The sequence below is a fragment of the Somniosus microcephalus genome, unplaced genomic scaffold (assembly GCF_052327205.1).
Source record: "Somniosus microcephalus isolate GS21.2 unplaced genomic scaffold, FLI_Smic_1.0 unresolved_chr2, whole genome shotgun sequence".
In the NCBI taxonomy this organism is placed as follows: domain Eukaryota; kingdom Metazoa; phylum Chordata; class Chondrichthyes; order Squaliformes; family Somniosidae; genus Somniosus; species Somniosus microcephalus.
Genome location: NW_028225180.1, coordinates 90518094 through 90531138, shown reverse-complemented (window position 1 = coordinate 90531138; position 13045 = coordinate 90518094). Strand labels below are relative to the sequence as shown.

Sequence of the window (13045 nt, the reverse complement as noted above, 5' to 3'; positions counted from 1 at the left end):
GGCTGTCCTTATAGCTGCATCGCACGAAGCCGCAGCGAAAGGAATGGCGGAAATGCAACTAAAGGCGGCGGCACTCGGAGTGGACCAAATTACTTCAAGCACAACAAAATGCTACCGTTGTGGGAAGACAACGCATGACCAGAATCAATGCTGGTTTAAGAACCAAGAGTGTAGGAAGTGTGGCAAACTGGGTCACATCGCGAAGGTATGCCGGTCCGGGAAAAAGACCAATAATCAAAGGAAGCCACCACCAGAAAAGTACAACAAGGTACACAAGGTGGCTGAGAAGAGTTCAGACGAACAGAATTCAGACTCAGACCCAAACAACCAGGAGCTGGGTAGTCTGAGAATCCACAATGTGGGTAAAGCAACGGATCTACAGGCCATCTGGGTCATACTTAAAATAGCTGGAGTCCAAGTAAGAATGGAGCTGGACACTGGATCAGCTCTATCAGTCATCAACCAAAGGGACTACCACCGGCTATTCTCTCACATACCTTTAAGAAATACCAAGTTCGTATTACAGACATACACGGGGCATAACGTATACCCCGTGGGGAAAATAAGAGTCAAGGTGAGAGATAGGGGTAAAGAACACCCAAGAATGAACTTGTACGTATTATCTGAGGGAGGACCACCACTTCTAGGATGGGAGTGGATTAAGAAAATAGACATGGAATGGCATTACCTAAAAGCCATAATGAGGGAGGACTCGGTGCAAGCTATTAGCTCAGATTCTGAAATGGATGATGATAAGACCAAGTCGGAAATGGAAGACAAGGCTAAAAGGGACTTGCCGACGATGGGAAAGAAAACGGAGACATGCAGAAGGACTTATGGTACCAAGAAGAATAAAGCTGCAGAGCAGAACTCCAGGTTGACAGAGAATTCTGAGCCTGTTCAAGCAAAGGATTCATCCATGACGGAAGAACACCGAGCTCGGACGCAAACTTATGTCAAAGTACGACAACAATTAGAACAGTTGAGTGACCGTCTCGTACAGGAGATGAAAAATATGGAAAAGTTCTGGGACACCGAATGGGGGAACCTGGAAAGACTACAGAGACAGCTAGCTCAAGCAGAGAGCGACCATAGAGCCATCATGGTCAAATACCAATCACATTCCCCTGATGCTGTTCAGGAACTAGAATATTTACAGAATGAACCAAAGGAAGAGGAATCTTCAGGGAGCCAGGATTTTATTCCAGTTCTTCTCTACGACTCCTTACAAGCAGAGTGTGAGAAGTTGAAAGAACAGTATGAACAGGCCCAGGCTACAATTCTGGAGGGGGTTAACTCGGCAGCCTCCGAAAAGCTAGTTTCAGTAGAAGCATATGAACAACTAAAGGTTGAACATGAGCAAGAAGTCCAAAGGCTGCAGGAAATTCTTGATGAACTCAAGGCCAAGACAGACTCATCGATAGAAGCTCCATCCATAGATGAGCAATTAGAGGTGAAAATCATGGCAGAGCATGAAAGACAGGATGTCCAAGAACTTATAAAAACATTGAAGGACACCCAAGACAAGTATGAGGCAGCAATGACCGAGGTTCAACAACTTGAAGAACAGATTCAACTGGGAATTCTTTCAGTGGAAGAACAGGACACTGTAAGAATGGTCCCTGAACATGAACTAGAGAGCATCAGGGCGCAACTTTGCCGAGTGCTGAAAGCCAAAGTTCAAGAGGAACGTAAGGTGGCAGTATTGGAGAAAGAGGTGGATGAAATGGAGAAGACTCTGATCCACCGTGTTCCCAGGGAAGAGTTAACGGTCGGCCAACTCCTTCATATGCTGAAGGACAAGACTCGGCAAGGGGATCAATCTGAACACGAGCTTCAATCTTCAGGGGGGACGAGTTCGGAGCTCTCAAAAGTCACGGAGATAGCTGAGGTGGCAACACAAATTTTACAAGGATGCCAAAAGTACATTGAATCACGTCAAGGTGAACAGAAGAATGTGGAAACCGTTATTTCAGTAGAAGGGTTAAATAGCCTGATAACGCAATTACCAATGGAAAGGAAGGTATTGAACTCACAAATGAGGTCCGTCGTGAAGGAATGGCAGATAACCCAGGAAGAGCGGGATGAATATGAATGCATGAAGAAGGCTTTTCAAGAAAGATGTTTAGGGAAGGAACCACCATCAGCTAACGTCCAGACGGGTGAGGAGGAAGAAGAAGTCTCTCTCGCTGGCCTAACTCAGGACGAACCTGAATATTACCATGACCTGTTGAGTGACACTGAATATTACGAGGATGTGGTCTGCCCAGCTTGTGATGAAAACTCTCAAAGTGCTGAAATCCGGATGAAGCACTTAAGGTCTAAGGAACATAGAGAGTTGGTGGCGCTACAGCTGGCAGCCGAGAAAGGAGCTCCGAGAGTTTCAAAAAGGCAGAAAAGAAAAAGAAGAAGCAGAAGATAATAACTGTCTAAAATATTAGCACTTCTACCATTCCAGGCGGGACATTACGAAAGGAGCTAAATTAGTTGAAAAACTGGAAAATGTCAAGACAGCCAGTTGGTTGTAAAAGTCCGCACTGCTGGTTCAACAGGACGAAAGTTCAAGCTGTTACGTCAAGAAAAAAGCTATGGAGGAGTCACGCTAGCCAGGTGAACCGGCTACACCAAAGAAATGTTGTTCGGAACGAGTCAAGATCAGAGACTGAATCTATGAACTGTTTCCGCAGAGACTGAACCTGTGAACTGTTTCCACCGAGATTATATTTGTAAATTGTTTTATATGACATTGACTCCACCGAGATTATATCTGTAATTTGTTTTATAGGAATTTGAAGATATGTATGTTTAACGGGGACTCTGTAAGTAATAAGCTAAAAAGGGAGGATTGTAGTGTATGTACCCGTCTATCTTTAAGGGAACTATTGAATGTAACCGTTCACCTTTAAGGGAACTACTTTAGGTGTGGCACTATTTGTTTGGCTTCTGTATACTGTAATACTGATAGTGACCACACCAGTATATAAGTGTTGTAGCAGGATTGCTGGGGCAGATTCGCCCGGACCTTCGAATAGTAAAGACCTGTTTGTTTGTTACTTCTGAAGTCTGTGTATTTATTAACTGCACAACCCACAGACTTTACACCGTCTAGCTCTTGATCTCAGTTCAGAATCACAAACCGAAAATGGATCATCTAAATGTAAGTTTGTTCTAACACTTTAAAGCTCAACTCGGGTGTGTCTAACAGGCTTCCTGTGAACGATGGCTGCTCTATGTTGGCCCCAGGTGTTTAACTCTATAAATAGTATCGCTACTCCAATATCACAGACCACATTCACTTATTGAAACAGGAGTAGATTAAGCATATTGGAACTTACTTTTCGATTTTATTTACTGCCTTGGTTTAGCTTCGTGTTTTCCGAGACTCCTCGATCCCTTTTAGCTTCATCCTGGGCTCTGCTGCTCAGCTAGTTCTCCTTCCTATGGGCAGCACTTTTCACTTCTCTGCCTTAAATTCCATCCGCCATCGCTCTGTTCACTCACAAACCTTGCCCAACTCATTCTGTAGTTCCTGGACTGCCTCTTCTGATTCCACTCACCCTCCGAGTCACTTCCTCAAAGTGTTTGAGATTAATACAAGATTTCATTGTTCTAAATGGCGAGAAGCTGGGAACTGTGGAGGAGCAGAGAGACTTAGGGCTCCAAGTACAGAAATCACTAAAACCTAATGTTCAGGGTCAAAAAATAATTAGAGGCTAATGGAATGTTGGCCTTTATCTCAGGGGGCTGGAATACAAATGGTGGAAGTGATGTTACAGTTTATATAAAGCTCTGGTTAGACCCCATCTGGAGTAACTGTGTTCAGTTCTGGGCCCCGCACCTCAGGAAGGATAGAGCCATAGAGTTATACAGCACAGAAAGAGGCCCTTCGGCCCATCGTGTCCGCACCGGCCATCAAGCCCTGTCAATTCTAATCCCATTTTCCAGCACTTGGTCCGTAGCCTTGTATGCTATGGCGTTTCAAGTGCTCATTTAAATGCTTCTTGAATGTTGTGAGGGTTCCTGCCTCTACCACCCTTTCAGGCAGTGAGTTCCAGATTCCAACCACCCTCTGGGTGAAAAAGTTTTTCCTCAAATCCCCTCTAAACCTCCTGCCCCTTACCGTGAAACTATGCCCCCTGGTTATTGACCCCTCTACTAAGGGGAAAAGTTCCTTTCTATCTACCCTATCTATGCCCCTCATAATTTTGTACACCTCAATCAGGTCCCCCCTCAGCCTTCTCTGCTCTAAGGAAAACAACCCCAGCCTGTCCAGTCTCTCTTCGTAGCTGAAGCGCTCCAGCCCAGGTAACATCCTGGTGAATCTCCTTTGCACCCTCTCCAATGCAATCACATCCTTCCTATAGTGTGGCGACCAGAACTGCACACCGTATTCCAGCTGTGGCCTAACTAGCGTTTAGTACAGTTCCATCATAACCTCCCTGCTCTTGTATTCTATGCCTCAGCTAATGAAGGCAAGTATCCCATATGCCTTTTTAACCACCTTATCTACCTGTCCTGCTGCCTTCAGGGATCTATCTACATGCACACCAAGGTCCCTCTGATCCTCTGTCCTTCCAAGGGTCCTACCATTCATTGTGTATTCCCTTGCCTTGTTAGTCCTCCCAAAATGCATCACCTCACACTTTTCAGGGTTAACATAGAAACATAGAAGATAGGAGCAGGAGTAGGCCATTTGGCCCTTCGAGCCTGCTCCGCCATTCAATGAGATCATGGCTGATCATCCAAATTCAGTACCCGGTCCCTGCCTTCTCCCCATATCCCTTGATCCCTTTAGCCTTAAGAAATATATCCAACTCCTTCTTGAATATACTTAATGAACTGGCCTCCACCGCCCTCTGTGGCAGAGAATTCCACAGGTTCACCACTCTCTGGGTGAAGAAATTTCTCCTCATTTCAGTCCTAAATGGCTTACCCCTTATCCTTAGACTATGACCCCTGGTTCTGGATTCCCCGGCCATCAGAAACATCCTTCCTGCATCTAGTCTGTCCAGGCCTGACAGAATTTTATAGGTTTCGATGAGATCCCCTCTCAATCTTCTAAACTCCAGTGAGTATAAGCCCAATCGACACAATCTCTCCTCATACGTCATTCCTGCCATCCCAGGTATCAGCCTGGTGAATCTTCGCTGCACTCCTTCCATGGCAAGAACGTCCTTCCTGAGGTAAGGTGACCAAAACTGCACACAATACTCAAGGTGTGGTCTCACCAAGGCCCTGTACAACTGCAGCAAGACATCCTTGTTCTTGTACTCGAACCCTCTTGCTACGAAGGCCAACATACCATTTGCCTTCTTAACCGCCTGCTGCACCTGCATGCTTACCTTCAGCAACTGGTGCACAAGAACACCCAGGTCTCTTAAATTCCATTTGCCACTGTTCTGCCCATCTGACCAGCCCGTCTATATTGTCCTGTAGCTTGAGGCTTCCCTCCTCGCTATTTACCACTCCACCAATTTTCGTGTCATCTGCGAACTTACTGATCATACCTCCTACATTCATATCTAAATCATGAATGTACACTACAAACAGCAAAGGACCCAGCACCGATCCCTGCGGTACACCACTGGACACAGGCTTCCAGTCACAAAAACAACCTTCGACCATCACCCTCTGCCTCCTGCCACTAAGCCAATTTTGGATCCAATGTGCCAAATTGCCCTGGATCCCATGGGCTCTTACCTTCTTGATCAGTCTCCCATGTGGGACTTTGTCAAAAGCCTTACTGAAGTCCATGTAGACTACATCAACTGCACTACCCTCATCCACACACCTAGTCACCACCTCAAAAAATTCAATCAAATCAAATTGGTTAGACATGAGCTCCCCCTGACAAAGCCATGCTGACTATCCTTGATTAATCCTTGCCTCTCCAAGTGGAGACTAATTCTGTCCCACAGAATTTTTTGCAGTAATTTCCCTACCACTGATGTTAGGCTCACTGGCCTGTAATTCCCTGGTTCATCCCTACTACCCTTCTTGAATAATGGTCCTGCGTTAGCTGTTCTCCAGTCCTCTGGCACCTCCCTTGTGGTTGTGTCAGAGCCCCTGCAATCTCCTCCCTTGCCTCACACAGCAGCCTGGGATACATCTTGTCTGGGCCTGGGGATTTATCAACTTTTAAGCCTGCTAAAACCGCTAGTACCTCCTCACTCTCAATACTAATTTGTTCAAGTATATCACAATCCCCCTGCCTGATTTCTATGCCTACATCGTCCTTCTCCATAGTGAACACAGATGCAAAATATTCATTTAAAACCTTACCTGCATCTTCTGGCTCTACACACAGATTGCCACTTTGGTCCCTAATGCGCCCTACTCTTTCCCTGGTTATCCTCTTGCCCGTAATATACTTATAAAACACCTTGGGATTTTTCTTTATTTTCCCCTCCAGTGTTTTTTCATGCCCCCTCTTCGCTCTCCAAATTTATTTTTTAAGTACCCCCCTGCACTTTCTATACTCCTCTAGGGCTTCCACTGTTTTTAGTCCTTTGTATCTGCCAAAAGCCTCCCTTTTTTTCCTAATCCATTCTTGTATGTCCCTTGACATCCAGGGTTCCCATTACCATCTCATCTGGCTTCGCATACCTTTTATTGTCTCCTTTTCTTCTTTTGTTCAATTGCAGCTTTGCCTTCGATCTTTTTATTTTCTTTCCAGTTTTGAAGAAGGGTTTCAACCCAAAACGTCAACTCAAATTTCTCTCCACGGATGTTGCCTGACCTGCTGAGTTTTTCCAGCATTCTCTGTTGTTATTTTGGATTTCCAGCATCTGCAGTATTTTGCTATCGTTCCCTGGGCTTGTTGGTCCCACCCTTGACCTTTATGGGAACATGTTGGTGTTGTACTCTCTCTATATTGGCCTTGGAGGGGGTGCAGCGCAGATTGACCAGAATGATACCTGGGGCTAAAAGGGTTAAATTACAAAGACTGGGCTTGTATTCCCTCGAGTGTAGAAGATTAAGGGGTGATCTAATCGAGGTTAATGGGTAATCTGAGCATGGTGCTGAAGATGATTAAAGGATTCGATAGGGTAGAAGGAGAGAAACTATTTCCTCCGGTGGGTGGCGGGGGAGGGGTTCCAGAACAAGGGGGCAGAACCTTAAAATTAGAGCCAGGCCGTTCAGGGGTGATGTCAGGAAGCACTTCTTCACACAAAGGGTGGTGGAAATCTGGAACTCTCCCCCAAAAAGCTGTTGAGCCTGGGTCTGGAATTCCCTCCCTAAACCTCTCCGCCTCTCAGACGCTCCTTAAAACTTTCCTCTTTCACCAAATGTTTGATCACCTGTCCCAATATCTCCTAATGAGGCTCAGTGTCAAATTTTGTCTGATTTACGCTCTTGTGAAGCACCTTGGGACATTTTACTACGTTAAAGGCGCCTTGTAAATACAATTTACACAAGAACATAAGAACATAAGAAATAGGAGCAGGAGTAGGCCAATCGCCCCTCGAGCCTGCTCCGCCATTCAATAAGATCATGGCTGATCTGATCCTAACCGCCAATCCACTATCACAGAACCATCTCCTGAATCTAACAGAATTAGACACACGAAATAGGAGCAGGATCAGGCTACACGGCCCCTGGGCCCGCTCCACTACCCACAGGGCCATGACCGATCCGAACCTAGACTCATGTCCAAATTCCTGCCCGCTCCCCGTAACCCTTAATTCCCTTTAATTCTAGGAAACTGTCTATTTCTGTTTTAAATTTATGTAATGATGTAGCTTCTACAGCTTTTTGGGGCAGCATATTCCATGGACCTACCACCCTCTGAGTGAAGTAGTTCCTCCTCATCTCAGTTTTGAAAGAGCAGCCCCTTATTCTAAGACTATGCCCCCTAGTTCTAGTTTCACCCATCATCGGGAACATCCTCCCCGCATCCACCCGATCCAACCCCTTCACAATCTTATATGTTTCAATAAGATCGCCTCTCATTCTTCTGAACTCCAATGAGTAGAGTCCCAATCTACTCAACCTCTCCTCATATGTCCATCCCCTCATCCCCGGGATTAACCGAGTGAACCTTCTTTGTACTGACTCGAGAGCAAGTATGTCTTTTCTTAAGTATGGACACCAAAACTGTATGCAATATTCCAGGTGCGGTCTCACCAATACCTTGTACAACTGAAGCAATACCTCCCTATTTTTATATTCTATCCCCCTAGCAATGAAAGCCAACATTCCATTGGCCTTCTTAATCACTTGCTTCACCTGCATACTAATCTTTTGAGTTTCGTGCACCAGGACCCCCAGATCCCTTTGTACTTCAGTACTTTCCAGTTTCTTGCCATTAAGATAATAACTTGCTCTACGATTTTTCCTGCCAAAGTGCATAACCTCACACTTTCCAGTATTGTATTCCATCTGCCAAATCTCTGCCCATTTACTTAGCCTGTCTATGTCCCCTTGCAGGTTTTTTATGTCCTCCTCACTCACTACTTTCCCTCCCATCTTTGTATCATCTGCAAATTTTGATATGTTACACTCGGTCCCCTCCTCCAAATCGTTAATATAGATTGTAAAGAGCTGGGGACCCAGCACTGACCCCTGCGGAACACCACTAGTTACTGATTGCCAGTCTGAGAATGAACCATTTATCCCAACTCTCTGCCTTCTGTGAGATAGCCAATCCTCTATCCATGCCAGAATATTACCCCCAATCCCGTGATTTTTTATCTTAAGCAATAATCTTTTGTGTGGCACCTTGTCAAATGCCTTTTGGAAGTCTAAATACACTACGTCCATTGGTTCCCCTTTATCCACCCTATATGTTACTTCCTCAAAGAACTCCAGCAAATTTGTCAAACATGACTTCCCCTTCATAAAACCATACTGACTTTGTCCTATTAAATTATGATTATCCAAATGTCCTGTTACTGTCTCCTTAATAATGGACTCCAACATTTTACCTACCACAGATGTTAGGCTAACCGGTCTATAGTTTCCAGCCTTCTGTCTACTGCCCTTTTTAAATAAGGGTGTTACATTAGCAGTTTTCCAGTCTGCCGGGACCTTTGCTGAGTCCAGGGAGTTTTGGAAAATTATTACCAATGCATCCACAATCCCTACCACCACTTCCCTCAAGACCCTAGGATGTAAGCCATCAGGTCCAGGTGATTTATCCGCCTTGAGTCCCATTATTTTACCGAGTACCACTTCCTTAGTGATTTTGATCGTGTTCAGCACCTCCCCCCCTATAGCCCCCTGTTTGTCCAGTGTTGGGATATTCTTAGTGTCCTCTACTGTAAAGACTGATACAAAATACTCATTCAGTGTTTTTGCCATCTCCATATTTCCCACCATTAATTTCCCGGTCTCATCCTCTAAGGGACCAACATTTACTTTAGCCACCCTTTTTCTTTTTATATAACTATAAAAACTCTTACTATCTGTTTTTATATTTTTTGCTAATTTACTTTCATAATCTATCTTCCCTTTCTTAATCAATCTTTTTGTTATATTTTGCTGTCTTTTAAAGTTTTCCCAATCCTCTATCCTCCCACTAGATTTGGCTACCTTATATGCCCTTGTTTTTAGTCGAATACTATCCTTAATTTCTTTACTTAGCCACGGATGGCTGTCTTTTCTTTTACACCCTTTTCTTCTCAGTGGAATATATATTTTTTGGAAGTTGTAAAATAACTCCTTAAATGTACACCTCTGATCATGTATCATCTTACCCTTTAATCTATTTTCCCAATCCACTCTACTCAATTCCGCTCTCATACCTTCATAGTCTCCTTTATTCAAGCTTAGCACGCTTGTTTGAGATCCAACCTTCTCACCCTCTAATTGAATATGGAATTCAACCATGTTATGGTCACTCATTCCAAGGGGATCCTTTACTAGGACATTCTTAATTAATCCTGTCTCGTTACACAGGACCAGTTGTTCTTGTTATTCCATGGCCTAAATGCTAGAACCCAAGGAACTATCAATAAATACTATCAAACGGCTGCGCTGACTTCGAATGTAAAACCTGTTGTGTTTCCAGCCATCCCGTTGTCCCGAGCCTGGAGATTTGATCGAAATATTCCGAGAAGGGTATCAACACTGGGCCATCTATGACGGAGATGGAGATGTCATCCACTTAACTTCAGGTAAGTGCTACCAGGCGTTAGTACTTAGATTCAATGTTTTTATATTGACAGAATAAAGTTATTAAGGTAATAAAGGTATCAATCTGTAGTCTACCCACGTTCCATTATTCACAATGGAGACTGCCTATGTAAACGTCACGCTGTAATTACAACCTTTCACCAGTGGGGGTGCTGCAGTGTCACCACTGGCAGGAGGGTGTAATGACAGCGTGGCACCGTTCTGAGCCCAGATTCCTGATGATCCCCTTGCTCCACCGTTGGTGGCAGACGTTTTGGCACCAAGCGCTGGAATTCCCTCCCTAAACCCGCACACCCGCCACCAGTGGCGGAGCCAGTGGGGGTCATGACCCCTCACCCCCAATCATTTGGAGGTCAGCCAAATTTGGACTTCTTATAGGCTAAATTGGCCAAAACTGAGGGACCAGCCGGACACGACCCCTCCATTCCTTCTACCCTAGCCCTGCCACTGCCTGACATTCTCTCCCCAACTTCAAAAGCTGCCTCAAGCCCTCTGTGAATGTTAAGGTCAGTCCCCCGAACTCTATAACCGCTGCTGCTCACTTCACTCCTCTCTGAAGCACCTTGGCACAGTTACTGTTAACGGTGCCAGAGAATTGTAAGTTGTATATCGGAGGTATTTTATCAGCCTCTGTAACCCTGTACCTAACCCAGGTTTCGTATCAGCCTCAGTAAGCTATCCCTTTAATTGTATTCTATTAGCCTGAATAACCCATCCCTTTAACTGTACCTAACCCAGGTTCCATCCCTTTAACTGTATCCACCCTGCGTATTCCATCAGCCTCAATAAACCGTACCTTTAATATATTTTCTAGATGGAGGATCTGGTGTGGGATCGAGCCATGCATTGTCCAGCTCTACAATAACTGATGTGGTTAAAATAGAGCGTTTCTCTGAGGTAGTTGGAAGTAATCGCTACCGTGTCAACAACGATTCTGACAAGAAATGGAAACCGTTTCCTGTTGAGCAGATAATAAAAAATGCTAAAGCAAAGCGTGGAAAAAAAGTGGAGTACAATCCAGCAACAGCAAACAGTGAACACTTTGTCAATGAGCTTCGGTACGGTGAAAGAGAATCGCCTCAGGTGAGTACATCCCATGATGAACAGGTAATGATACACTGGGGAGATCTGATGTGCCTTTGGCCTCTCTGCCAGCAGGTGTCCCTCCAAGTGTCTGAGGCAGGTTGATAAAAGGGGCTGGATTTTGTCAGCCCCAAGGAGGCGGGTATGGAGGCGAGACTGCCGGTAAAGTTGCAGAATTTGGGGGCGGCTGGTAAACCCACCCCCAACCCGCCTCCGTGCCCTCTTGTCAGGAGGCGGGAAGCTGTCCTGCCCTGGGTCCCGTCTCCTAACAGGTAGTTAACAGGCAGAAAATAGGATTATCCCCATTTTTAGCTCCAAAGTGCAGGCTTCCTGACCTCGGGGAACCCCGCCAGGGTGTAGGAAACGAGAAGGAGGTCTGCGGAGGTCGGAGGGGCCTGAAAGTGTGATGTAGAGGTGAGTGATGGGTGCAAGTGTGGAGTGTTAAGTATGTAAGTTGAGTGTTAAGTGTTCTAAAATGTTCACTTACCTTTGTTTCTGCCTGCAGCCTTCAGCCGCTGTGGAGCCGGAGTCCCGACATCTCCATTGTAGAGATCACAGACTGGCTGTAGGATCCTCCAAACCAACAGCCAGGCGATTTCTGCAAAGTAGAAAGGTTTAATGAGTCGTGAACACAAGGACTCATCAAACTACACAGAATGTTAGTGTTTGACAGCTTCACAGAGCTGTCAAATGATGACATTTCTTCTTTCAAAAGTTCTTGACAGATGACACGTCAGACGTTGACGTGCTCTGTCAGAGACTTCCCCCTAATTGGCCTGCTGAGCCCGCTGGGCGGGCTTAACAAGGTCAATCAGGGGAAAATCCCGCTGGTTGGCCAGAAGCTGATAGAGGCGGAATTGAAAGCCGGCAAGCAGCAGTCCCACCTCCAGAAACTTCCCATTGAGAAAATCCAGCTCAAGGTGTTGTGTGTGTGTGGTGGGGGGGGTCAATGGGGGCATTCTATCGGTTTGGCAGTGAGAGAGTCGGGGAACACTACTGGGGGGAGGGGGTTAGGCCAGAATTCCTTGGTTATTCCATGCAATGAGAATGGAGACCGAGGTACATGTTCAATGGAAGAGGATACAAAGGCACATTGGGAAGGTCACCAGAGGTCATTCAATCAATGAGGCGGCAGAGTATCTACAGCTGGGATCTCAGAGTGACTGAAACATCTTCACTGCCGTGTCTGTTTCTATCTCTGACTGATACAATCTCTCTCCACAGGTCGAGGGAATCCAGAATGCTGTTGTTGGTGCTGCTGCTGGTGTTGTTGGTAGTGTTGGTGCTGGTGCTGTTGCACTTGTAGCTTTTTCACAGATGCGCCACTGAAAGTATTTTGCATCTTGAAGATATGAGTAATGAAACCACTGACAGAGTAACATTGTGTATTGGGCTGGTGCAGAAACCACGTGCTGTGATGTGTTTCTCTAAATTTACGTTTGCAATCATTCATTAAACTAAAGAATTTAATTAAATGATCTCCATTAATTGAGGTGTAGTCACTGTTATAATGTCGAAATCGAGGCAGCTTCCTTCAGGCTGCGATACAGTTCCCGGGCTCTGATACGGTTCCCGGGGCCCCGATACGGTTCCCGGGGCTCTGATACAGTTCCTGGGACTCCGATACGGTTCAGGGGCTCCGATACAGTTCCTGGGACTCCGATACAGTTCACAGGCTCTGATACGTTTCCTGGGGCTCCGATATGGTTCCCGGGGCTCCGATACAGTTCCCGGGTTCCGATACGGTTCCCGGGCTCCGATACGGTTCCCGGGGTTCCGATGCGGTTCCTGGGGCTTCGATACAGTTCCTGGCTCCGATACCGTT

At 45.7% G+C, this 13045-nt stretch overlaps 1 protein-coding gene across 1 annotated transcript; it reads left to right on the top strand.

Annotated features, from left to right (window-relative positions):
- Positions 1 to 3142: 3142 nt before the first annotated feature.
- On the top strand, positions 3143 to 12549 carry LOC147093007 (phospholipase A and acyltransferase 3-like). The gene is made up of 4 exons (XM_085975715.1): positions 3143 to 3157; positions 10013 to 10118; positions 10952 to 11220; positions 12445 to 12549. Exons 1-4 carry the CDS (start codon positions 3143 to 3145, stop codon positions 12547 to 12549), a joined length of 495 nt encoding a protein of 164 aa, XP_085831841.1.
- Positions 12550 to 13045: the final 496 nt, after the last annotated feature.

What these genes read in the sequence shown, in the direction of transcription:
- LOC147093007 (XM_085975715.1), top strand. An exon ending in TGTCATCCACTTAACTTCAG is followed by an intron (nt 10,119 to 10,951) that starts GTAAGTGCTACC and finishes TATATTTTCTAG; the next exon opens with ATGGAGGATCTGGTGTGGGA. An exon ending in GTGAAAGAGAATCGCCTCAG is followed by an intron (nt 11,221 to 12,444) that starts GTGAGTACATCC and finishes CTCTCTCCACAG; the next exon opens with GTCGAGGGAATCCAGAATGC.